Source organism: Calypte anna, chromosome 26, assembly GCF_003957555.1.
Source record: "Calypte anna isolate BGI_N300 chromosome 26, bCalAnn1_v1.p, whole genome shotgun sequence".
In the NCBI taxonomy this organism is placed as follows: Eukaryota; Metazoa; Chordata; class Aves; order Apodiformes; family Trochilidae; genus Calypte; species Calypte anna.
The window spans coordinates 274,239-300,414 of NC_044271.1; the positions used below are offsets into that span (position 1 = coordinate 274,239).

Below are 26,176 nucleotides of genomic sequence, written 5' to 3' on the forward strand. Positions count from 1 at the left end.
AACATTCCACAGGGTCTCCAAGACCCCATCCTGGTGGTTCAAAGACCCCAAAGCACCCAGAACATCCCCCAGTATCCCCAGCATCTCCTCACAGTCATCCTAGCACCCTCAGCACCAAAAACAACCACTACTTGTCCCCAGGACCCCCCTTTAGAAACCAAATCATCCTCTGGTGTCCCCAAGATCAGCCCCAGAGTGGCCTTAGGACCCCCCAGCAGTCAAAACATCCCCCGGTGTCTCCAAGCCCCCATCAGCAACCAAATCATCCTGCAAGGGCTTTAGGATCCCCCCCTGGAAGTCCTGGGGACCCCCTCAGCCCCTAACACATCCCCCAGTGTCCCCAAAAACACCCCCTGGATGTCCTAGGACCCCCTCAGCACCTAACACATCCCCCAGTGTCCCCAATATCCCACCCCTGGGGGTTCAAAGACCCTCACAGCACCCAGAACATCCCCCAGGGGCCCTAAAACTCCTCCAGCACCCTTTAGTCCCTGGTTTATCCCCAAAACCTTCCCCCAACCCTTTCCCCCCACCCCAAACACCTCCCACAGCCTCTCCCAGAGCCCCCCCAAACCCCACTTACCCCCCAGTTCCCTGGGGCTGCCTCTTCCCACAGCTCGAGTGAGAAGCAGTGACCACCCCCGGGGTGTTAAACCCCTTGAAAAAGTTTGGGAAAGCCCTAAAAAAATGTGGCAAAAGCTTCTAGGAGTAAAAGGCTGGGTGAAGGAGCAAACAGAGGTACCCCAAAACTACCACCCCTTCTCCTGACATGGAAAAGGTGGAAGAAAGCAAGAGCCAGAGGGCTCAGCCTTCCCCAACCCTCAGGAAAGGGTTTCAGCCCTTAATTAAACACATTTTTGGAGCCAGCTGATGGGGTTTTGGTCCCTCAGCCTTGTTTAAACTCTCAGCCTCAACAGCTTCCTGCAGCCATGAGTTCTGCAGTTTCATTAAACACTGAGAGGGAAAAAAAGCATTTCCTTGGATCAGCCTTGGATTTCCTGCCCTGCCAATCCCAGCACACCAAGTGGGATGGTCCCTGCATCCCGATTTTCCTGTCTTCCCAGGGGAGTAGGGTGAAATTTTGGGGACAGGACCCTGTGGCACCCAAAAGCTTTGGCTGATGATTCCTTCCCACTTTTGTCTGGAACTCATCCGGGTTTTCCTGCTTCCAAGGTGGATGCATCCAAGCCAGGTGGTCCAAAGACCCCAAAGTATCCAGAATACCCCCCAGGGTCCCCAAGACCCCATCCTGGTATTCCAAAGACTGCAAAGCATCCAGAACATTCCCCAGGATCCCCAGCATCCCATCCTGGTGGTCCAAAGACCCCAAAGCACCCAGAATACCCCCAGTATCCTCAAGACCCTATCCCGGTGGTCCCAAGACCCCAAAGCAGCCAGAACATCCCCCAGTACCCCCAAGACCCCATCTTGGTAGCCCAAAGACCCCAAAGCAGCCAGAAGATCCCCCAGTATCCTCAAGACCCCATCCTGGTGGTCCAAAGACCCCAAAGCACCCAGAACATCCCCCAGGATCCCCAGGATCACATCCCGGTGGCCCAAAGACCCCAAAGCACCCAGAACACCCCCCAGGGTCCCCAAGCTCCCATCCTGGTGGTCCAAAGACCACAAAGCATCCAGAACATCCCCCAGGATCCCCAGGATCCCATCCCGGTGGTCCAAAGACCCCAAAGCAGCCAGAACACCCCCCAGGGTCCCCAAGACTCCATCCTGGTGGTCCAAAGACCCCTAAGTACCCAAAACATCCCCCAGTACCCCCAAGACCCCATCTTGGTAGCCCAAAGACCCCAAAGCAGCCAGAACACCCCCCAGGGTCCCCAAGCTCCCATCCTGGTGGTCCCAAGACCCTAAAGCAGCCAGAACATCCCCCAGGGTCCCCAACACCTGATGATTTGGGGCTGATATCAGTCTTGGCTTGGTTGGGGCAGCTCCTGAATTTCTCACGAAGTTTTTGAGGAATTGCAAATGGCTGGAAGGCAACCAAGAGGATTAAAAATAAATAAATAAAATTCCTGTGGTCCAAGCAAGGTGTTTCCCTGTCACTATTCATATCTCAGCCCTTGATCCTCCTCCAAATCCTCTTGCAGGCATTTCACAGCTTGCAAATGAGTGGTTCCTTTGATCCCGGAGTGGGAATGTTGGCTGGGATTTAGGAAAGGTGGAAGATGCTCTCAGACACACTCCCTGATGCTGTTTCCCATCTGCTTTGTTCTTTTCCAGGTGTTCCTCTTCATCTGGCCACGGAAAACTGATTTCCAAGTGTGAAGAGGAGTTTTGGAGCAGTGTAACTCTTGGTTTATGCAGCAGAGCTGGGGAAAAACTCGGGTTTTTTTTTCTCTTTTCGCAGTTTTTGGTGGAACAAGACTAAAAGTTTCTTCCTACTTCTTCTTCTGGGAAGCCTTTTCTTTGCATAGCTCCCTGATCCTTCTTTGAAGCACAAATATTGGCCAGCTGGAAGGTATTGCTGCATTTGGATCAGGAACTGGTTGAAAGGAAGGAGTCAGAGAGTTATAGTCAGTGGGGCAGAATCTGGTTGGAGGTGTGTGACCAGTGGAGTCCCTCAGGGGTCGGTACTGGGACCGGTGTTGTTCAATATCTTCATCAACGACTTGGATGAGGGTATAGAATGTACCCTCAGCAAGTTTGCTGATGACACTAAGCTGGGAGGAGTGGCTGACACACCAGAAGGCTGTGCTGCCATTCAGAGAGACTTGGACAGGCTGGAGAGTTGGGCAGAGAGAAACATGATGAAATTCAACAAGGGGAAGTGTAGAGTTTTGCATTTGGGGAAGAACAACACGATGGCCCAGTATAGGTTGGGGGCTGACCTGCTGGAGAGCAGTGTAGGTGAAAGAGACCTGGGGGTCCTGGTAGACAAGAGGATGACCATGAGCCAGCAATGTGCCCTTGTGGCCAAGAAGGCCAATGGCATCCTGGGGTGCATTAGAAAGGGGGTGGTTAGTAGGTCAAGAGAGGTTCTCCTCCCCCTCTATTCTGCATTGGTGAGGCCGCACCTGGAGTATTGTGTCCAGTTCTGGGCCCCTCAGTTCAAGAAGGACAGGGAAGTGCTTGAAAGAGTCCAGCGCAGAGCTACTAAGATGATTAAGGGAGTGGAACATCTCCCTTCTGAGGAAAGGCTGAGGGAGCTGGGTCTCTTTAGTTTGGAGAAAAGGAGACTGAGGGGTGACCTCATCAATGTTTTCAACTATGTAAGGGGTGAGTGTCAGGGAGATGGAGTTAGGCTCTTCTCAGTGGTGACCAGTGATAGGACAAGGGGTAATGGGTGTAAATTGGAGCACAGGAGGTTCAAGTTGAATATCCGGAGGAATTTTTTTCCTGTAAGGGTGACAGAGCCCTGGAACAGGCTGCCCAGGGGGGTCGTGGAGTCTCCTTCACTGGAGACATTCAAAACCCGCCTGGACACGTTCCTGTGCGAAGTGCTCTAGGTGGCCCTGCTCTGGCAGGGGGGGTTGGACTAGATGATCTTTCGAGGTCCCTTCCAACCCCTAGGATTCTGTGATTCTGTGATTCTGTGATTTGCTGCCATCTAATGGGAGGATTCAGCCTTGACCTCAACTCTATGTCTGCACCAGAGCAGAGGGGGGGAATCCCCTCCCTAAAACATTTGAAGACCCCCCCCCTGAATGCTGCTGATTCTTCTGGTTTGTTTTGTATTCTGGTGTTGGGGTTTTTTTGTTGTGTTTTGTTTTTTTTCTTGAGGTTCTTGCCTAAATTCTGAAGTCAGCTTTCAAGGCAGCACCAAACCCCCCAGCTGCACCCCCCTCATTTGCAGGAGGCTGGGGGAGAATCAAGTGGGACACCTCTAGTTTTGCTCCACTTGAACAGGAAAAAAAAATGGGAAGAGATCCTGAAGAAGGGGAAAAAAAAGCCCCAAACAAACCCAAACCAAACCCTATTATCTTCATGTTATAATTAGAATTAACATCTACATCCTTCCAGGGTTGGGTCTGAGCCTCAGCCCCTGGGGCAGCAGCCCTGGGGTGGGGGTTGCTGCTGGTTAAATCCCTGCTGGGAACTGGCTGAGCTGGTGCCCTGACCCATCACACACACCCCCAGCTCATTTGTTGATTAATTTAATGAAGCAGCAGCAAACCTTCCAGCTTGGGCATTTTGCAGGCAGATCCAGGGCTCAGCTGCTGTTTCTCTGCTCTCCCAGCAAAGCTCTTTGCCCCTCGCAGAACCCCCCAGAACTCCTGTTCCTCAGACTCCTGGTGACCCCAAGGCTGTTGGCTGCTGCATGGAGGAGGCTGAGTGATGGTTTTGCTTTCCCTAGGGATGCTTTTGCATGGAAAATGTTAAATATCCCTGGGAGAGCCCATGGGTTCATCCCTCTGCCCAGCCAGGCACCAACCTGTGCCAGGGGCAGCACCAACACCTGCTGAAAGGGCTCAGCAAAATGGGATTGAATAGAGAATCATAGAATTGGCTGGGTTGGAAGGGACCTCAGAGATCATCAAGTCCAACCCTTGATCATGGAATTGGTTTGGGTGGGAAAGATCTTTAAAGTCATTGGGTCCATCTGTTGTTACCCCATCCCTGCCCAGGCCACCCCCTGTCCCTCATCCCCACATCCCCAGGGTCTGAAACCCCTCCAGTGATGCTGGGGACTCCAGCCCTGCCCTGGGCAGCCTGGGCCAGGCCCTGACAACCCTTTCCAGGGAGAAATAGTTCCCCAGCTCCAACCTAAACCTCCCCTGGCACAGGTTGAGACCAAAAGTTCTTCTTGTCCCATCCCTTGTTCCTGGGGAAGCAGAGCCCAACCCCCCCTGGCTCCAACCTCCTCTCGGGGGGTTGCAGAGAGCCACAAGGTCTCCCCTCAGCCTCCTCTGCTCCAGGATCAGCACCCCCAGCTCCAGACCCTTCCTCAGCCCCTGGGACCCCCACAGGCAGCTCCAGCTCAGCACCCCCAGAGGGACCTCCAAGCTCCCCCCCCAAACTGTTCCCATCAACCCAGAACACAGATCTCCTTACACCAGGTGAGGATTTATTCAGAGCAAACATTTCTGGACAACCCACATCCACTTGATGGCATTATTTAATGGTTTTTTTTTCCTATTTTATATATATCAGACATATAAATAAATACATAGTGCTGGCAGCTTGCCAGCTCCACTGACAGCAAAGTGCATGGCGGTGCAAGGTGGGAGGTTGACCCCATCCCTTTTCTTCCTGGGACCATCTTGCACCAGTTTCCAGAGCCCAAATCCAGCAGAGCAGGAGATGAACCCTGTGAAAGTGCTGAGACCCAACAGTGTCACATCCCTGATGAGCAGGGACTTGTCCTTCAGTGCTGGGACCAAACACCCAAAGCTCCAGGACTCTCCTCAGTCCCAGAGGTGCCCAAAGTCCCTCCCTCTGCAGAGCTACGTGAGGATCCTGTCTCCTCCCAGCCTCAAAGGAGAAAAAAATCCAGGAGAATTAAAAAAAAAAAAGAGAAAAAAAGCAAAAAAGCTACAATTTCCCCTCCAGGTGCCATCCCTGCTGGTGAGGACTCTTTCCTTCCTTCCTTCCTTTTTTCCTTCCCTCCTTCCTTCCCAGTCCAACATGGGCAGGAGGAGCAGGCAGCTCCCCAGCCTGGTGTCAGTGTTGAAGGAGACAGGAACATGGGGTAACCCCCCCCAACAACCCCAGGCTGAGGTGAGAAGGGGGGGCTTGGGACCAGCAGAGTCCCAAAGCCTCCCAGGCAGCGTTGGTCCCACAAGAAGCTCAGTGCTGAGGATTTGTCACCATCTGCACCCTGATGGGTGATGGCACCAGAGGAAGGGCCCCCAGGATCAGTTTCCTCTCCCATGCAGCCCCTTTGTCACTCAGCTTCCAAGTGTGGATGAGGACTTGGCCACCACCGGGTCCATCCTGCTGGGTCACCACCATCTGCCAGCAACGAGGGTGTCCTCAGGCTGCTCCTGGGTGACACTTCCAGCTGGGTGACACTTCTCCAAGGGGATCTGGTGCCACCAGGTGGCTGGGACACAAGTGTCCTCCATGGGCAGCCATCAGACAGAAGGATGGTGTAAGGATGATGCTTGGCCCACCCTCACCACAGAGGTGAGGACCCTCTTATCCACAGTCTTGGTCCCACCAGACCCTCCCGGTTCTCCTCCAAGCTTCAACGTAGGCAACTCCTACACATTGCACAGAGTGAGGGTCCCTCAGGACCCCAGAGCTACTCATAAATAACTACAGACTCTACATTGCTTCCTACAGACAGCTTGCACGGTACAGGGTGGGGGAAAAGAGCTATGGACACCCCCGGGGCAGGTGAGCATCAGCAGCTGAGCCCATGGCAGAGGAGCCAAAACGTGTCATGGGTTGGGCTTGTCATGGATGATCCTCCTCTTGGAGCTGTAGAAGTCTGGAGGGCAGAAAGAGAAGGTTGGAAAGTATCTCCAGCTTGCTGGGAGCAGTGGGACAGGAGGAAGGAGGTGTCCTCAGCATCCCAAAACCCAGCCCAGGGGAGCTCCACCTTAGAGCCACCCACCCAAAGGTCCTGGAGCAGGTAGGGCTGTAACCCCCCCCCCCTCCATTGGGTCTCACTTTTACCTCCAGCCCAGGACCTGATCTTAGAGAACAGGCTCAGGCCACGGGGACTGAGGGGGCTGAGCTCTTCTGGGGCATCTGCAGCTACAAAATCACAAGCCTGATGTGAAGCCCCTGCCTAAACCCCCCCTTGGCAGATGGGCTCCACTCCCCCTGCAGGGTGGTCCTCTCCCCATGCCCAGGGGCCAGGCAGGACTCCTATACCCAAGTCCCCTCCATCTGTCCCTACCAGGGAGGCCCATGAAACCAAAAAATGCCACCAAGCACAGGTGGAGTGACACCAAACCCCCAGCACTCACCTTTCATGGTTGCCTGTCCACGTTTCAAGCTCTGCAGGGAACCAGCCCTGCAAACCTCCGAGCTCTGCTGAGACCCTTCAGGGCAGATCTTGGCAAGAGGGTCCTTGGAGGGGACCTTGTGGCCCAAGGAGCTCCTGTTCTCATTGCTGGGGACCCTGTGGACCTCCTGGTCTGGCTGCTCAGCCAGCCCAACCCTCTCCCACCTGAAGGGTCCTTCCAGGGGGGTGTCTGTCTCGAAGTCAAAGTTCCAGCGTTGCTGAGCTTCTTCCAGCTGGTGCCTCAACAAGGTCTCAAAATCATTCTGGAGCTCTTCATGGTCCAGGGGGCCAAAGAGGTTCCTGCAGACCTTGCTGCTGCATGGCATCTGCCCAGCCTTGCTGTGAGACAGGGGCATCCTGAGGGCTGGGAGGAAAGCAGAGAGAGTTATGGGGTGTTGGGTGAGCCCTGAAGGGCCATGGGGTTTGCTACCAGGGCAAAGCACTCAGCAGCCAAGGTGGGAGAAGCTGGGTTGGGCTCTGCAATGAAACAGCTCAAAACGAAACCTCAATCTGCCTGCACTCATCTGGGACTCAGACATTTGGGATTTCAGCAGCCTCCTGAGCAGAGCTGAGGTCAAACAGAGCCTGGTTGTGATACAGGGGATGGGGAAGGTGCAAATGTTGATGTTCCTCATCCCTCCTCCTGCAGGCAAAGCCCCAGCAGGGCAGAACCCCCAGCACCTCCCCGCTGCCCCCAGCTCACCCCCAGCCCTGCTGCCCCCTTCCCACTTCCACACGTGGACAAGTGAGGCAGCAGGATGGGTTTTTGGGCAGTTTCTTCATCTCCAGAACCCAGGCCCTGTGTTCAGGAAACCTTTTAAGCAACTGCAAGAACAGGCCACGAGTTTGACCACTGAGTTAACCAAGCCCTGGGCTGCAAGAAGCTGTTGAGGAACCAGAGACAAGACCCGGTTTGGTTGGTTGGTTTTTCCAATCTGAGCCCAAAGGCAAAACCTTTTCCTTCCCTGTGGGCAGGTATGGGGCTGATGGGTCCCTCCCACCACCCATGGTTAGGAGGAACCTGATTATCACAGCAAAGCAAACCAGGCTCCAGGATTTGATGTGTTTTGGGGAGCTGAGGTTTGATCTGGCTTGGATCAGCACCAGGCTCCTTCCATCTGGCTTTGAAAAACCAAAAACAGAATTCCCAGAAATAAAATCCTTGTGAGCAAGTCAAGTTTCTCACTGCCCACCCAACCTGGGACCACAGCCCAGCCTGGGACCAGGTTTGGGCCCCCAACACCACCACCACCACCACCACCACCAGGGATGGGGTGCTCAGCCTCCTGCAAGGAATTTTTCTGCCCAGTTTCAGCCCCTCCTGTGCTGGGTGTCCCAATAAGGGGCTGGGGGACCACGCTCTGTCCCCAGGGCCACCTCCACCCCGTGCCTTGCCCCGCTCTGAGCATCCTCGAGTAAAAATAGCAAATCCAGCCACCCAGCTTCCTATCTCCAGGGCACGTCACGGGGTGACCTCATGGCAAGGCAAGTCCCAGCATGTCCAGGCAAGCCCTGGCAGGTAGCAGGCAGGGGCCATGTTTCAACACCCTGAGCAGACACCCCCCTGCCTGCTCAGGCACCCATCTCCCATCCTCGGGCCACCCAGCAGCCACCACACCTCGAGATAAGAGCGTGTCCCTGACTCACGGGTGACAAATTGCTGGAGACACCAAAGAGGAGGGAGCTGGGCCAGGACCCCGTCCCCTCCCGTGGGGCTGGGGTCACCTCTGGCCACACCACCAAAGCTCCCACATCTCCCATGACCCAGATGGAGACCCCCGACCCCTCCCCCCCTCCCCGAGACTCAGGCCAAGGGGTGACACAGGCACACGGGTGGGTTGAGCCATGTCACGAATGGAGCTGTGACACCCTCACCCCCCTCCCCACCAGCCCCAGAGGCACCTGCAGCAACTGGGACCAGTTACACCAGTTGGGGGAAGGCAGAAGAGGCCGGCGGGACCCCACACCAGGTTCCTACCCAGAGGGGGGAGCGCAGAGACCGGGCCGCTCATCACACCCGTGGGGCTCTTCAGCCGCGGGGGCTGCGCCGGAGCCTTGAGGGGGGGCTGTGGGGGTGGGGAAGGCGGTCGGACCCCCCCCCAAACACGCAAGAATAGACGGATGGATAGATGGATAGACAGGGGGACGGATGGACAGACGGATGGATGGGTGGGTGGATGGACAGACGGACGCTCCGCGACGCCCGACCGCGCCCCGCAGCCACCGGGGGGCGATCGCAACCCGGACCGGGGCCCCGCACCCTCCCAGGGTGGGGATAGGGTTAGGGATAGGGTTGGGATAGGGTTAAGATATAGGGTTAGGGATCTGTGTGACCCTCCCTACCACCCCCCCCCCTCCTCCCTCCCTCCCCCGCGCTCCGGACGCGACCCCCGGGGCGGAGCCGCCGCCACCGCCCCCTCCCCACCCCAGCACCGGCTGCACCCCCAACCCCCGCTTCGGGGAAACCCCCCCAGCCAAGGAAGAACCGAACCGAACAGACACCCCCCGGCTAAGGACGAACCGAACCGCCTGGGAACCCGGTACCGCCCCACTCACCGCTCACGCAGCTTCTGCCGGTACCGGTGCCGTCTCTGCGCTTTATACCGGCGCCGGGGGGGGGGGAAGGGGGGGAGGAGGAGCTTCCCCGCTGCTCCCCGCGTCACCAGGGATTTCCCTCCAGCCCCGCCCCGGTACCGGCCGGGCCCAGTGCCTCTCCCTACCCCTGCAACAGTCCCCGGCCCATCCCGGTCACCGGCCCCGGAGTGCGGGTGAAGGGGGCTTGAAGGGACCCCGGTCACCGGGGGTGGGGAGATCCTTCCTAAGGGGTGTTGGTTGGGACCCTGTGCCAAGGGATATAGGGACCCTCTCCCTAAAGGGGTGCAGGGCCCCCCCGTCCCCGTGAGGGGTGCAGGCATCCCCACCCCCGGGGATGCAGGGACCCCGCTGTTAGGGGATACAGGCACCCCCCATCTCAGGGGATACAGGGACAACACCCCCACCCCCCATTTAGTAGACACAGGAACCACCTTTCTCGGGGGGTTCAGGGATCCCCCTCATCAGAGGACAGAGGAAACCCCTCCATTAGGGGATGCTGGGACCCCCTTCCTAGGGGCTTCAGGGATCCCCCATCAGGGGACAACGGGACCCCCATCCTAGTGGGGTGCAGGGACCTCCTTCCTGGGGGGTGCTGGGACCCTGCTCTTAGGTCACAAAGGGACTCCCACCCCCCATCAGAGACCCCTTCACTGAAGGATACAGGGGTGCCCCCCCTATGAGGACACCCAGGGACCTTAGGCAGTGGGGTTTTATCTGGCTGAGGTGGGGGTGTCCCCATCCCACCCAAGCTTTCCTGCCCCCCCGGATCACCAGTGAAGAGGATCCTGGTGGGAAAGGGGATAATGGACTCAGGAAGGGGTGACTCCCTCTGCCCCTCGGGGTGCCCACCCCACAGCCCCCCCAGGGTGATGCTCCCTGGTCCCCAGGGGCTGCCTGGCCTGACCCCATCCTGGGCCACACAGTTCCCCCCCGGACCGGGATTTTCTCCCTCTGGGCTCTGGTTCTGCTCCACCAGCAGAACTCCCAGCACCGCGGGAAGGATCCTGCAGGCTCCTGGGCAGGGATGAGGGGGAGGAACAAGTCCATTCATGTCCTGCATGGGGAGGATTTGGAGGCATCTTTGGCTTATCTGGAAAAACGCTTCCAGGGCCACTGGAATGGGAGATCCAAACCCAGGACAGCTTCTGCCTGAGTCAAACTTCAGAGTTAATGGGACATCAACACCCTGTGCCTGGCTGGTGGGTCCATCCCTATCCCATAGCCTGAGCTGATGCCCTGGGGGGGAATCTTCCTCCTGTACCCAGGGGGCTGCAGCCCTTTCCCAGCCTGGCACAGCTTCCTGGGAACCTGGGACATTGGGCAGCAGGGATGCAGCCCCGGTGTGTTCCTATGGGGCAGGAGGTGACAGCAAGTGACAAAGACACAGTTAAAATGGTCCCCTGGGAGTGGCAAGAACCCCTGAAAGCCACTGGAACTGGGGGGGGGGGGGGGTGCAGAGCAGGAGCCTCGGTGTGCAGGACCCCCCAACATGTCCCAGCATCTTCCCAGCAGCTCCAGGATATGTCTGGGCACATTCAGCTGGAGGCTGCCACCCATTTTCCATCACCACTTCCCCCTCCCCAGCACTGGGCTGGGGGGCAGCATCAGCCCCTTTCCTTCTCCCCATTTATAGCCAGCTGTCACCTCCCATCCCCCAGAGATGGGACCCCCAGCCCGGGAGGGGTGGGAGGGGGGAAAAATCCATCTTTATAATGCTTTAAAACCTTAAAAAATCCTTTAAAAAGCTTTTAAATCCTTATAATGCTTTTTTATATATAATAAAAAGCATTTAATCTATTTATTAAACGACTGCATATGTCACAGCCTTCACAGCAACCTTCTCCCCAGTGCCAGGGGAGTTCTGAGGGTGTTTAATTCCTGACAGATCTTCCCAGGTGGGTCCTATAGACACCAAAGGGAGAGGAATCCACCTCAGACACTCATACAAATAAATTATTCATGGCAGAGCTGGGGTGAGTCAGCCCCATCCTTGCTGGGCTTGTCAGGAACGTGCCTGGGCACATCCCTTCTGACACCAAATTTCATCCTCTCTGGGGACATGGGGAGCAGCACCCCAAAAATCCCACAGGGATGTGGGTGGGAGCTTTACACCGAGCAGAGGGGAGGGTGGGGGTTTGATTTGGGTCTGGGGGTCCCATCCTTGGGCGAGGAGCTGGAGAAGTGGCTGCGTGGACCCAAGGAAGGAATCCTGACCCCAAGAAAAGGGGAAAATGTTGTTCCAAGGAAGGAGCTCGGTGAGTAGGATGGGAATCACTTGCTGGGGTCCAACCCATGCTCCTAAGAACTGTTTTAAGTGCCCACAAACCCCTCCAGGTAAGGATTCTATAGAGGCTGGAGAGAGAACATCAATAAATAAGCACACGAGTGACCTGGGAAGGTTTTCCCAGACAAAAACCTTCCAGTGCTGACTGCAGAAATCAAGTGATCTGTGTGGTTCCTCACCCAGCCCTCCTGGGCAGAGAGCAAGGTTTGGAAATGTGGTGGTTAAAGGTGTACCTGAGGTGGGTTGGGGTTTATTTGGGGGGAGGAGAGGCAATATTCCTGTCAGATCAACCAGTGCAGAGGGATGAAGCAGCAAAGGGGTGGGCAGAGGAGCATCCTTCAGGGTTTTTGGGATGGAGCTGGCAATGATCAGGGCACACTCTGTCATTTCTCAAGGTGGGATAAACTTCAGCTCTGCAAAAAGCTGATTTTCTGCCCAAGGAAACAACCTGAGAATGGGAGAACAAATGGGAGCCCATCCCAGCACAAGGAGCAGGATGAGCACATGGGGTTTGGTCCTGTAAAAGGCACCATCCTACATCCTACACCCACCTCCCTTGGGTGACTCTGCCCCTCCTGGGACACTTTCCTGGCAGGAAGAGTCCAGGCAGGTCTAGAACTCTGGCTCAGCAGAGCATGGGGACAGAGGCCCAGAACAAAACCCCGTGCATGCAGCCACTAAAAACTCTCTTCAGCAAGATTCACATCTCCAAGATTTTTTCCCCCCCTTTTTATAACATTTTTTTTAATTATCTTTACTAACAAGCTTTTTTCTTTCAAGTGGGAAACGTGAAGGCTCTTAATGAAACCCTCACGCTCCAGCAGAAGCCTAAATGAACCCAGTGTTGGGCTGAATGGGGTTTATATCCCAGGGAAGGCTGTTTTCCCATCAGCTCTTTGAAGTGCCCAATTAAGTGATTTTTTAGACTAATAGGATTTTCCCAGGAAAGAAAGACAAGAATGACAAAACACTGAATGCTTGATTAACTCTGCCCCTAAAAGGACTCAGATCGTCTTAATTGACTCTTTCCCTGCCATCCCCAGCCCTTGTTTGCTCCATTTATGAAGGCATTTTGATGAGACACCAGACCCAGCAGAGTGGAAATAGAATCCCACCAAGCACAAAATGGGGGAATGAGACAATCCCGAAAAACAAGGCCTCTGCTTACTGGAAATATTTATTCCTGGATGTGGAAACCCAGCTCTGAATTGGTCGCTTCATTCCCCCCCCTCACTCATTTTCATCCAAGGTTGTTTTTAGCCCCATTCACAGTCATTAGTGTAATTGCTTCACTGACTTTCCATGAGCAGCTTGGGAGCTTTCTGGGTTGGTTTGGGGTTTGTTGTGTGGGGTTTTGTTGTTTTGTTTTTTTTCCTTCTGGCAGCAAAGGAGCTCATTGTTCAGAGGGCAGCAGGGAGTGAGTACCTAGCCTGGAACCTCCTTTTCTGGAACCTCCTTTTGCCTCTTTAGGATTTCTTTGGTCCTCATTGACCATGACCTGGGAGCAGAGCCAGCAGCAGCCACGGGTGTCCCACTGGGAACTGGGGGGAGCAGCTCCAGACTTTTTCCAAGCTCTTCGTGGGGAGTCAGATCCAGCCCAAACTGCCCCAGGTTTCCTTTGGTCTTTTTTATTATTATTATTTTTGCAGCCTGCAGGGATGTTGGCAAGGGGAGGTGACACTTCTCATGGGCTAAAGGAGGACAGGGACACCTCCAGGACCATCAGGATTCATCACACGGATGGAGATGTGCAGAATTCCTCCCATGGGGTTCTCTAGCTCTTGGCACAGCCAAGCTCATGGGATGATGGACCTGACTTCTTCCCAAGGGATGACACATGGGGCACAGCACTGCTGAACAAGGATCTGCTGCCCCCTGAGCCCTTGAAATCCATCAGGAACACGATTTGGCCCCTTACAGCCAGGGGGGAGAAGGACCTTTAGGAATACTCCACAATCCCTCAGGACACCCTCTGCCCAGCACAGCCAGGGACAGGGATGGGGATCCCTGCATCACCACCCATGTCTTGGGCTGCATCCCCAGCAGCAGGACCAGGGAGGGGATTGTCCCTTCTGCTCCACTCTGGTGAGAGCCCTGCAATGCTGGGGACAGTTCTGGGGTCTCCAAGACAGGAAAGACATAGAGCTGTTGGAGCCATTCCAGAGATGCTGGGAGGGCTGGAGCAGCTCTGGAGCCAGGCTGAGAGACTTGGGGGTGTTCAGGCTGGAGAAGAGAAGAAAAGGTTCTGGGGAGACCTTAGAGCACCTTCCAGTGCCTGAAGGGGCTCCAGGAAAGCTGGGGAGGGACTTGGGACAAGGGCCTGGAGAGATGGGATGAGTGGGAATGGCTTTAAACTGGAAGAGGGGAGATTTAAGCTAGATATTATGAAGAAATTCTTTGGGGTGAGGGTGCTGAGCCCCTGGGTGCCCCCAGAAGCTGTGGATGCCCCATCCCTGGCAGTGTTGGAGGTTGGATGGGGCTTGGAGCACCCTGGGCTGGTGGGAGGTGTCCCTGCCCATGGCAAGGGTGGCACTGGATGGGATTTAAGGTCCCTCCCAACCCAAACCAGTCTGGGGTTCTGGGATTCCACCCCCCAAAGCAGCAGTTGTGGGGACAGGTGCTGGCCTGCTCGCCCATCCCGGTGCCCCTGGCACTGCTGGGTGATGTCTCAGAGTGTGTCAGTGCCTGCTGGGATCTCCCCACAGGTATTTTTGGGAATCCCGGGGTGAGAGCAGCCATGGGGTCATGATTCACTTCACCCCTGTGCTGGGGGTGAGGAGTGGGGCAGAGGGAAGGGACTGGATCAGCCCCAGGACACCAGGAGCAAAAGGGACACCTGAGATGGTGCCTGGAGGAGGGCAGAACCCTCAGGATGGACAGAAGGACAGGACAGAAGGACAAAAGGACAGAAGGACAAAAGGAGAGAAGGACAGACAGCTGCCTGGCACTGTGACCCACACTGGGGCACAGTCCTGTGTGGGGCAGAGGTGTTGGGAGGTGACAGTCCTGTGTGTACAAGCTGCCAATAAATCCGTGGGTGGTGGTAGGACAGGCGCCACCCAGACGCCAGGGTGAGGGTCGGTGACACTTTCCCTTCTCCCGTGTGGGTTGGGTGGGGAAGAATTTCCTGGAGCTGGGGTGAATGAGCAGCTCTCACCCCTCCCCTGGCCCTGACACCAGGCACAGGCTGTGCCACACCTGAGGATGGGGACAGCTGAGGTCCGGGCAGTGGTGGAGCTCTACTGGGTTCCACCAAACGGGGAGCTGAGCCGGGGGCTTCCAGGGGCCAATAAAACCCAATTTTCTTGGTTTTTCATGGCCCTTGCTGCTCTCTCTGCCCCAGCCATGAGAAATCACATTGCAACAGAGAAAGGAAGTCAGTGAGTGCTGGAGCTGCTGTCAGGAGGCTGGAAACAGGTTAAAAATGTCCCAATCCTCACCCACCAGCAGTGATGCTGCAGCAGAGCCCTTCCCACCTCCTGGAACCGATTTGGGCTTTCAGGAGACTGAAAGATTCCCAGATAATCAACTGGAATATGCCCAAAGAGGGCAGGAGGGAGATCAAGAGGAGAGGGGGGTTGTGAAACACGAAAACCTGAAAATATCAACAACTACCCCATTGATCCCTATCAAATGAGCCCTGTGCAGGGAGAACCCGACTCCAAACCCCATGAAGGTTCCTGGGGAGGCTGCTTGGAGCAGGCAGTGAGAAGGAAGAGAAGTGGCAGGAGCAGCGAGGCGCCACGCCTGGGGCTGGGGCAACCTCCTCCCCAAAAAGCTGTGAGTGGGAAGGCATGAAAAGCTGATCCATCAATCCCCCGTGGGGTGACTGACAGCGTTTTAAGAAGATAAAGGGTAAATACTGGGGCTGTTACTCAGTGACTGCAAATATCTGACGGCAAAGAGGAGCGGGGAGCCCTGCGCGGGTGGGGAGGAGCAGCCGGGGGCTTCGTGGCTGAATGTTGCTGAATATTCATGGGGCAAAGCAGCCTCGCCCCTCGGAGGAGATAAAGCTGCTGTGTCCCAGGTGGTGGGAGCGATGTGGGGCCGGGACCGAGGTGTTTCCCTGCCTCACCCCGATACCGCGGCACCGCCCTGATACGGAGCCTCCCGGCGCTGCGGTTCGCACGGCGCCGCGGCTGCTGCGTGGGTCTGCGGGTGCCGTGGGGCCACCCCAAGTTGTCAGCGTGGGGCTGCGGTGTCCGGTGATGTCCCCAAGGGTGGGAGGACTGTCGGATCTGGAACAGGAGGGATGCTGGGGTACAGCAGAGAGGGAGGAAGGGCGCTGGAACGGGTGGCAGAAGCCAGGAGGGAAGGAGGGAGGTTTCTCTTTTCCGAGTGGGATGCTTCCCACAGAAAATCTGACAGCTGAAATTCCTCGGAGGACCGAGTAGGAACAGCAACCCGAATCAATGAGAAGATTTGTTCAACCCGGAGAGTTATGTCAGCTTCTAAATTATTAAATAATAGATGAATGAATCACTGGGGAACATAGCGTTCCTCTTGCATCGTTTATTTTCTGTTTGTCTGGCTCCGGAGTTTATTTTAAGTCCACAACAGTGTTTGTTTGAAGGGCACTCAGGGGATGTAACTCATGGTAGTGCTGCAGTCAGTGTTCAGTCTGCAGAAACGAAACAGCAAGGCCAGGCAGTGCCAGGATTTGTGGAGGGCTGGGCTGGGCAGGCAGGGATGCTGCTTCAGCTCCTTGCTGGCTGTCCTGAGGAGCTGCAATGGTCACCAAGCAAAAGTCACTTTTATTTTGCCCATTTTTGAGAGGTTGAGCTGTGAAATGGGAGCTTGCTCAGAAGGAAACTGAGACCCAGCTCTTTACAACAGGGCTGGGGGAGCTAAGGTCAAACAGGAGCTGCTGGAAGTGCCCTTTGTCCTCCTGTTTGCCAAAGGGGTTGATACTCTGGTCTCTTAAACTTATTTATTTTCCAGTAAAGTGAAGCTGTGCCTGGATCAACCCCACAGTAGGACATTTCCTGATGTCAGTCAGGTTTAGGGACAGGATTTCTAGGGGATGATTTGGACCTGGGTAGGGGGACAGGGCTTAAAACCATCAGGAAGGGGAGGAAGTTTGTTTCATGTTGAGATGCTTTGCAGATCTCCATGTCAGGAGATGCTGTGACATCTGGTGGTGATGGGAGAGTGAGGAAAAGAAAGTAAAACTGGAACCTGAAAAGCTGAGGCAGCAAAAGAAAAAAAGCCCTGGATTTCCTCTCAGTCCCTGAGGTGAATCCTGCTGCCAGGTCCTTAGCAGAGCAGGGAGATGGGCAGAGAGAACAGGGCCAGTGGCTGCAGGGAGAGCCCAAGGCACAGCACAGCATCTCCCACACCTCCTGTGGCTCCAAACCAAAAGAAATGCAAAAATCAAGAATATGAAGCATTCCAAGTGATTTTGCTGTCAGAAAGATATTTAATTTCTTGGTGTGACTGGAGCTCAGAAGAGCACAGCTCCAGCATCACGTTTAGATGGGAGCTGAACTGCAGCAGCTCCCCAGATGTACCTGGAACGTGTTTTTTTCTACCCAGAATCAGTGTGGGTGTTTGTTAAGGTTGTAGTTTCTCACCCAGACATAACCCCGGGTTAGCTGAACCTGTCTGGAGGTCAGTGGGACACACCACAGGGAAAGGAAGAACACACCTTCAGTTTTTAAGTACAAGGCACATTGTTACAAGGATCTTCTCTGCCATAAGCAGAGAGCAGCATGCACATAAAAGAGAAAAAAAACCCAACCAGCAACAAAACCCTCTCTCCTCAAACCCATTTGCACACAATACTCTCCCTGGGGGGTTGTGGGGGTGAGAAAAGAACAAACCACACAGAAACAGAGGGTTGCTGTGTTATTGAACATGTGCCAACACACTCATAGGTGTCCCAGGAACTCAGGTGGTGGTAACCTCAGGATGCTCTTGCCAGCCAGACACAAGGGCAGCTAAACCTCTCCCTAAATTCCACATGCAGCTGAACACATCCGTGTGAGCACCATAAACCCACAGCCTTCAAATAACGAGGAAGCAGCAGCCAGCAGAGATTCCCCTGTCACCAAGACCCTTCAGATTGGCTCATCCTGGTTTAAGGATCTTTGGAAAGAGGTGAAGGATATTCCAGGTCAACACAAACAAATCGAGTTCCCAGGAACTCAGGTGGTGGTAACCTCAGGATGCTCTTGCCAGCCAGACACAAGGGCAGCTAAACCTCTCCCTAAATTCCACATGCAGCTGAACACATCCGTGTGAGCACCATAAACCCACAGCCTTCAAATAATGAGGAAGCAGCAGCCAGCAGAGATTCCCCTGTCACCAGGACCCTTCAGATTGGCTCTTCTTGGTTTAAGGATCTTTGGGAAGAGGTGAAGGATATTCCAGGTCAACACAAACAGATGGAGTTTCAGAGTTTTTAACCACCAAGCCACAAAGCTCCACCTGTCAGCCGTGTTCCCAGGATTCTTACCCACTCCCAGGAGCCTTAAATCCCTGAAGGCATTAAAAGCAACACCCTGGGAGGGCTGCTGGCAGGCACTGTTTGTGCCTTTCCCATCCAGGGCTCAGTTTTAGTGTTTTTGTTCCTCACCAAACCCTCACCTAATGACACCAAGCCAGCAGTCTGCTGCCAGGCAGCAGTTCTAACCCAGACAACTTCTTCATTCCCCTGAGGAGTACAACATGAAGTCAGAAACCCAAGACTTGATAAAATATTCTTAGTTCTACAGACTCCCATGTGCACAAAAACCACAGCTGCTTTCTGACAGCAAAGTTTTCAGTGCTTCAGATTTCCTTCCCTGAAACTACTCGAGGCTGCTGTGTAACCACCAGAGGAACTGAAGGTGCCCTCCACCAAATAAACCCCGCTAGGAGAACAAATTAAAAACGGGAAGGGGGCTGCGTGGAGCACACGGTGTCACCTCATCCCTCGGCTGGTTCCACCGAATGCCACCAGCCCGGTCTGACTGTTTCGACCCACAACCTGGTTGGGGAGGAGGAGCCTGTCCGGATGGTGAGGACACCCTGACCTCTGCTGGGGAGCTGCGACAGTGCGGGGTGGGAATAAACCGGGATACAGCGCTACCAAACACCAGGACAGGCTGACTGACTGTCACCCCAAGCAGTGGTGTCCATTATCAACCAGGTTCATCCATCAGGAGATGCTGGTGACTCTCAGCTCCCCACATCCCAGGGTTGAATTTTGGGCTGCCTTTTGCACCACCCCGAGGTTCCCTGCCAGGTTGGTTGTGCTCCTGAGACAGCAAGAACATGAATTCTGGAAAGTTCCAAGCTCCTCACACACACACACAACACAGCTGTGTCACTGCTCCCTCACACTGCACCACAACACTCACTGCACTCAGGGTTCCCAGAGGCTGGAGCTGAGCAGCACATTAGCACAGAAACTGAGAAACTGGCAGGAATCTCAGGGGCTGTTGGACTCCTCCTGGTCAGTGGTACTGAGTAGTGACAAAAAAACCCCACCTACACACTACAGCTCAGCAGGAAAGGGAGCAACAGCTGACACAGCCACTGTTTGAGGAAGTTTTGCTGCCCAGATCCTCCTTCCAAGCTGCCATAAAGCTGAATTTCTTCCCTTTACAGCTTTGCCTCAGTCTTGTTCCTGCCTGGAGCCACAAGTGAAGGAGACTGAACCAAAAGTGTGAATTGTGAGGGATTTTATCTAAATGAACACCATTAAAACTGATGGATTCCTCTGCTTGCTGATGAAGGAAAAAAAAACAACAGGGAAACCTGAAAGCTCCACTTGCACAAGTCACACCAGATTTACACATGAAGGGAAATCATCATGCAGAGGATGTGAGAATACCCAAAATGCTGTTACCAACCCACACCCAGGCTGCACCTTGGAATCTCCAGCTGGGTTTCTCAGGAAGCACCATGGAGCTCAGCCTGGAGCCAGGACCACCCCCCTGGGCTCAGCCAGGCTGGGGCAGCTGGCAGGGCAGGGACAGGAGGTGTGGGAGGGCACAGAGCCACAAACAGCAACCTCTGACTTCCAGCAGCTTCTGGAGAGCTGACAAGTGTCACAGTGAGATCAGAGTCCCCTTTCCTCACACTGCAGTGTACAATCTGAACCAAGTTGTAGCACAACCCCGACAAGCAGGTTCTGCAACACCAGTGTATGCAGCAGGTACTCAAGTTAAATACTGAACACCAGGTTGTAACCAAAACTTTAATCCCAAGGATCTCACAAAAGACATTTTACAAGTGACATGAAAATTCTTGTACAGTAAAGAAATGTTTGATTCAGAACTTTTACAATGTACCATTACACACTGAAACACATCCACTCCAGTTGTCAGTTTTGCTGTGTATTTGGTCTGTTTAGAGGTTCTGGAATAGATGGTCAATCAAACAAGCATCTATTTAAGTACTCTAATCACATGAAGTACAAAATTAACTGACTTTTAACAGCTAAAAATTTTCTGTTTCACAGAATATAAAGTAGCTCAGTTCCAGGGAATGGAAATCAGAACTGGAGCTCTGGGTGAAACTGTAGCTCACACATCATTAACAGCTTCTAGAACTGCTCTGCCAAGCACCCACATCCTGTTCCACACAGACCAACACTGCTGGGGCCACTCTGCAGTGAACACAGCTCCACTGCACCCCTCCTACCCCAGCAACACACACCCCAGTGTGTCAAGACCAAAAGAATCCTTTTATCTATGCAAGACAAACTGCTCCTCACTCAACACAACAAAAAAACAACAACAAACAATGTATGATGGTACATTGTAAAGTGATTAATATTACAAATCATATGATCTGCTCAGAACCATATACAGATTCACATCTTTACAGTTGCCACCTGTTACAAGATACAAGGAACAAAGCAAGTTCAACAGCTAAAACATTTTAAAAATGCACCAAGCTTTATGAAGTTTCAAAACAAAACAAATGTTCTGTACATACTCCTCCTGTCCTCAGATCTAATGACTTCCTGTACACAGCTCCTGCCCACAGTCTTATTTCCTCTCATTTGACCTGGAGCGACTAAAGAAGAAAAAAACAGGGTCAGTTTCCAGGTGCCAGGAGCAGATTTCACTTCAACTCTCCCCCAGCCCAACTCAGTAAATGATTTAAGTATTTTTAAAATACTGCTCATTGAGTGAAGCTGAGTATTTAATTCAAGGAATTAAAGAACCTCCTAAGACACTGGAGAGAAATCACCACCACAACCTGTTTCAGTATTATCAAGACATGGAAATAACCAAATGCAAACCCCACTTCAAGCCCCATCCTACCTGCGGGACCTGGAGAAGGAACGAGAAGGCTTGTGATTCCTCTCCCGTGAGAGTGACCTCTCTCTTCTTCTGTCTCTGGAGAGGGACCTGTCCAAGATAAAGCAAGATGATTACAGCTGAACTAATTAGGTTACAAGGCTAAGAGCTTCTCTTGAAGATGGTAAGAAGGATTTTAGTTACTCAACCAGGGCAAAGCTGTTGATGATTACAGTATTAGCCTTTCCTTCAGGTAAGAATAATCAGCTTGAGCCACACAACACAGCTTAAAACTGTGTTGTAATTCCAGTTTAAATCTGTTCAGGCTGCAAGTGAGCTCAGCTAACAGGGCACATTCCCATGAACTCCACTTCCTGCAGCAAGGCAGCACCCTGTGTTAAAAGAATGGGGCAATAACATGAATTCTGGAAAGTTCCAAGCCACTCACACACAACACAGCCATGTCACTGCAGTGTGCACCACAACACTCACTGCACTCAGCAGCATCTGTGCTCAGGGTTCCCAGAGGCTGAAGGAGAGGAGCACATTGGCACAGAATCTGTGAGAAAATGGCAGGAATCTCAGACAGCTGCAGGAAGAAATCCTGATTACTTCCATTCTTGGTAATCCTCAACTGATATCCCTGGAATCCCACATGACTGTGTGTAAATACAACTCCAAGCAAAAGATGTGGCAGGAGCAAACCCCACTGACCAAATTACAATGTCTACCCTGGAGTCTGTTAATTCAGACAGATTAAAAAAAAAAAAAAAGAAAAAAACCTGTTCCTGTTTAGGGGAAATGATTTAAAACTTGTACAGGGGAAAGTGTGGTTGGGTATTAGGGAAAAACTCTTTCCTGTGAGGGGGGTGAGACTGAACATGCCCAAAGAAGTTGTGGAAGTGTCTGAGGCCAGGCTGGATGGGGCTTGGAGCACCCTGGGCTGGTGGGAGGTGTCCCTGCCCATGGCAGGGGGTTGGGACTGGATGAGCTGTAAGGTCCCTTCCATCCCAAACCATTCTGGGGTTCTGTGTTTCTCCTGAAGCCCCCCAGACAAGCAGCTGCCACGTACCTGCTACGGCTCCGGGAGAAGCTTCTCCTTCGTGGTGATCTAGAACCAGAAAAAGAAATGTGAGGCTTTTGCTCAACCCATTCAGCATTAATGGAGTGAGGCATTTCCCAACTTGTCAAACTCACTGTTGGGCCCAGGGAACGTGCCAAGAAAAACTGGCATCCATCATCCAGTAAAAGGTATGGAAAGATTAGGCAGTAAAACAAAGCTGAGTGTGAACAGCACGTTTCCAACCAGGAAATTCACTTTTTAACTAAGAATGTTTCATAGCAGAGTTGTCCAATGCAACACTTTCCATTTCAACTAAATACACTGCCCAGAACACCACACCAAAGTCCCACAAGTGGTTCCACAGAATAATAAAAAAAAAAAAAGCACAGACCAAATGTTTTGGAACCCATGCAAGCCAAAAAGGTCCATGACAAGACATAAGTACCAAAGTGGAAAAAAAAAGTGAAAAATGAGCTCAGTGTAAATATTGATAATGCCATTAAGTGCTACATTAGAACTGCATATCTGTGACTGTCATTTTTAATGCCATAGAGTGTGTTTAGACTATTTTCTTTAAAAAAAATAAAAATAAAAAATTAAAAATAAACTTAGCTTGGCCCAGTTCATCCCAAAAAGTAATTGTTTTAAGTTTTGAAAACTGTTAGTAAAACCATTTAAAGGTGATAGGATTTTTTTTTTTTTTTTCTGGCAAGGAAAAAGCTAAGTTTGTTAGAGCTTTATTAAAAACTTTAGTTTGGCATCTCACATGCAAATCTCCTGGGTTTTACATTATTCACAGTGTAAGAGCTTCCATATCACCCTTAAAAGTTTTCTCAAGCAACATATGTACGTTTACCACTCAATTATGCACAGCCAGCCTTTGATTGAGAAAAGTAATTACTTATAAGCCGCTTACTCCTTATTTTAACCAGCAGTAAACTGTATAAGCAGGAAAAACTTACTAGTTTTTGGTTTCAACAAGCTAGAAATGGTGAGGTGAGGCTGCCGGACTGACTGCCAAGAAGAATTTGCTGAAAAGGTTTTGCCAGATGTTGCGTTGTATTTAGTTGGTTGGCGGAGGGGGATGTTGTGGATTTTTCCTGCTTTTTTGTTAGCCGAAGGCTGCTGCTGTAGTTGTTGTGAAGACATTTGGTAAATAAACAGCTGAGCTGATTGGCCGGGAATGTGTGGGCGGTCGAGGTGGCTGCTGCCGATTTGGTTAAGGTTGGAGAGAAGGCTGAGAGAAAACAGCATGCTCGGGAACCAAAGGGCGGTGCAACCTGACGACTGGCCATGCCTGGGTCATGTGAAACGACACCAGCCAAGCTGCATGGGGCGCGCTGGTCACATGACGCCGAAAGGGCTAGTTGAGTGGCTAATGCAGACTCAGAGGGTGGTGAGAAGAGACATGATGGTGACTCTGTAACGGGTTCATTTTTATTAATAGATGGACCAAAAAAAGCATAAAAAAAATGAAAAACAAGCCATCAGTACAACCGTCTATTAGCTAATCAATACTCCTACTGTGTTATTTTTTTCTTTTTTTGCAATCAAGCTCGAAACCCCTGACCTGGGAGGACTTGACTCACCTGCAACAGGTAAATTCAGTCCTGCAAAAACCACGCTGCAGACTTAAAGCACCCGGACAAAGACAGTCTGGGTCCAAGAACCTGGCAGTTCCCAAAAATCCTGCTACATTTTAGAGCAAACTGCAAGTGACAGGATTGTCACTTGAATTCCAAACTACCACTCAAGTGTCAAGATTCTAGATGTTCAGAGCAACTGGCACTCAAACTATTTTGTTATTAAACAGCTGCCTGCTTGGGAAGTCTTTAAATTGTGCAAACAAAGTGGAGAAACACATCTGTATGGAAATGCTAAGCTGCTGTATGTCATGTTTGGCCATTATGGAATAAAGGAAAGGAACAGCCTAAGCTGAAGTATGGGGAAGAAAGGGAAAGTGTGACTAGAAGATGAGCAGATTTTAGGAGGAAGGAGGATAAGTCCAGGATAGAGGGCACTGACTACCAACTTGCACAGTGACCTAAGAACAAAAGCCAACATTCAACACAAGTTCACCTCGATTTTGTGGGGTTTAAGATTTTTTTTGGGGGGTTGGTTATTTTTCTTGGGCTTTTTATTTTGTTTTTTTTGGGGGGGGGAGGGGAAATTTTCTTTGTTCAGTTTTTTTGGGGGGGGTTGGGTTTGGTTTTTTTTCATCGTGTCTTTGTTTTGTTTAGCATTTGCCATCTCCAAATTGTGGTCAGATGAATGTTATCCATCATGGCTTTTTTTTTTTTTTTTTTTTTTTTTTTGGAGGAAAACAAAAAAAAAAAGCCTGCTTCTAGGATGCTAAGAGCTCTAGGAGTGTGGTTGGAGGCAGGGTACCTGCGGCGGGGGGGAGGACTCCTCCTGCGGTAGTCATCTCGAGGCCGGCGGCCCCAGGAAGGAGGAGGACCCCGGTTCCGACTCCTTTTCTCCCCATTGGAGAGCTCCACCCTGACCCGGCACCCACAGAGGGTTCTGGGAAAAGAGAGGGACATCAGTTAGTGCTTCCAGAACCACCTCTGCCTGCAGGAGAGAACCTGAGAGAGGAAAGGATGGGGGAAAGTGAAAGGTGTTGAGTGAGACCCGAAATGAACATTATTTAAGAGTCTAAAAAAGCAGAGTCTGACACTTCTGAGGGTTTGCTGTGCTATTAGAGGGCAGAGAAGGAACCAAGGAGTCTCCTTAATGGTTTAAAACTCATTAAGCACCAGGCAGCCCAAATCAAATTTAACCACACAAATGTTATTTCTGTGCTCTCAAGAAAAACTACCCTTCTACCACGCTATAAATTACTGCACAACAAACGGGTCAAGGCTTTGGTTTTGCCAGTTAAAGCTCCCCAATTTCAGCCATCTCACTACCCCAATTTCTCTCCTTTTCACTAGGTGAGTAGAACATGCAGGCAGCACCATTTTACCTTCCATCTAGTTCTCTGACTGCATCAGCTGCATCTCGGGGATCTTCAAACTCCACAAAGGCAAAACCAGGAGGATTTCTTGCCACCCATACACTGCGCAGTGGTCCATAGTAGCCAAAAGCTCGCTCTAATTCAGTTTTGTTGCCATTGTTTCCAAGGTTACCCACATAAACCTTGCAGTCCAGCGGACAAGAGTCACGATGCATTGCTAGGACAAGAAAAAAAAATTTAAAAGCTCACGTATATTTACCACACAGTTAAGTGTTCATTCAATTACAAGGTTAATTAATTCTATTAGCTGCTTTTTGCTTTAACAGCACCACGCTGTGGCATGACATAGACATTGACCTGCCTGGAAAGGGTGGTGGTGGTGTGTGTAAAACCGAACTCAAAAGCCAGCTAATATATAGCAATCGTGATTAAAATCCTCTACTTGAGGCAATTCCAGTTACTTTTAAGGCCCTTCCCCAACTTTAAAAGGGAGATGTTTCTTTGCTCCCCTTTCCCTTGGCCGGGGCCGGGCCTGCAGGGGGAGCGCTGGGCGGGTGAGGGCTCCATTGTTCCCGGAGCGGGATTCGGGGGAAGGAAGCTCAACAACCCGGAGGAAGAAGCAGCAGCGCCATCACCGGCAGAGCCCGTGCCGACAGCGCTCCAGGAATCCCCCCAGAGCGTCTCCATAGCGCTGCGAAAGGAACCAGCGCTCCCCCGGAGCTGGGGGTGGGGGGGGAAGGCTCCACACCACCCCCGGATTTAGTGTCCCCCCCCCCCCGTCTCGCCTCGCTGACCACAGAGAAAAGGAAAGGAGTTGGCTTCTCAAGATAATCCGCGGCCTACCCGCCTTCTCCCCGCCCGGCTCTCCTCAGCGGAGCGGCAGCCACCGCCCGCGGCCCAGCTTTACAAAATGGCGGCTGCTCTTTGTTTGCCGCCACCGGGCCCCGCGGTTTCCATCCACCCTTCAACGGACCGCGGGTGCCACCTTCCCCCCCCGCCCTCCGAGGTGAAGATCCTCACCGATGCTAAGAGGGAGGGCGCGCGAAGGGAGCCCGCGCTAAATTCGTTGCCGAACTCGACCCTCAGCGAGACTCCCGCTCCGCTTTTCTTCACTGGACAAAATGGCGGC

At 52.6% G+C, this 26,176-nt stretch overlaps 2 protein-coding genes across 3 annotated transcripts; both read right to left on the minus strand.

The window, feature by feature from the left end:
* Window positions 1-6,230: 6,230 nt before the first annotated feature.
* On the minus strand, window positions 6,231-7,308 carry CDKN1A (cyclin dependent kinase inhibitor 1A). The gene is made up of 2 exons (XM_008499572.2): window positions 6,876-7,308; window positions 6,231-6,391 (listed from the first exon to the last, which is right to left on the minus strand). The coding sequence occupies exons 1-2, from the start codon at window positions 7,267-7,269 to the stop codon at window positions 6,342-6,344; spliced, it is 444 nt and encodes a 147-aa protein (XP_008497794.1). The 5' UTR covers window positions 7,270-7,308; the 3' UTR covers window positions 6,231-6,341.
* A 12,651-nt stretch (window positions 7,309-19,959) lies between these two features.
* On the minus strand, window positions 19,960-26,176 carry SRSF3 (serine and arginine rich splicing factor 3). 2 transcript variants are annotated; one of them, XM_030465437.1, is made up of 6 exons: window positions 26,068-26,176; window positions 25,057-25,264; window positions 24,480-24,614; window positions 22,101-22,139; window positions 21,053-21,139; window positions 19,960-20,801 (listed from the first exon to the last, which is right to left on the minus strand). In XM_030465437.1, exons 2-6 carry the CDS (start codon window positions 25,260-25,262, stop codon window positions 20,774-20,776), a joined length of 495 nt encoding a protein of 164 aa, XP_030321297.1. In that variant the 5' UTR covers window positions 25,263-25,264; window positions 26,068-26,176; the 3' UTR covers window positions 19,960-20,773. The 2 variants fall into 2 exon arrangements, with proteins under 2 accessions (XP_030321297.1, XP_030321296.1); XM_030465436.1 differs by lacking the exons at window positions 24,480-24,614; window positions 25,057-25,264; window positions 26,068-26,176 and adding an exon at window positions 23,054-23,471.

Excerpts from the sequence above, each read along its gene's own strand:
- CDKN1A (XM_008499572.2), bottom strand. The coding sequence starts at position 7,269 with ATGCCCCTGTCTCACAGCAAGGCTGGGCAGATGCCATGCAGCAGCAAG. Across the intron at positions 6,392-6,875 it reads TGGACAGGCAACCATGAAAG|ACTTCTACAGCTCCAAGAGG; the intron begins GTGAGTGCTGGG and ends TCTGCCCTCCAG.
- SRSF3 (XM_030465436.1), bottom strand. The coding sequence starts at position 23,345 with ATGCTGTTTTCTCTCAGCCTTCTCTCCAACCTTAACCAAATCGGCAGC. Across the intron at positions 21,140-22,100 it reads TTCTCCCGGAGCCGTAGCAG|GTCCCTCTCCAGAGACAGAA; the intron begins GTACGTGGCAGC and ends TATCTTGGACAG. Across the intron at positions 20,802-21,052 it reads TCCTTCTCCAGGTCCCGCAG|TCGCTCCAGGTCAAATGAGA; the intron begins GTAGGATGGGGC and ends TTTCTTCTTTAG.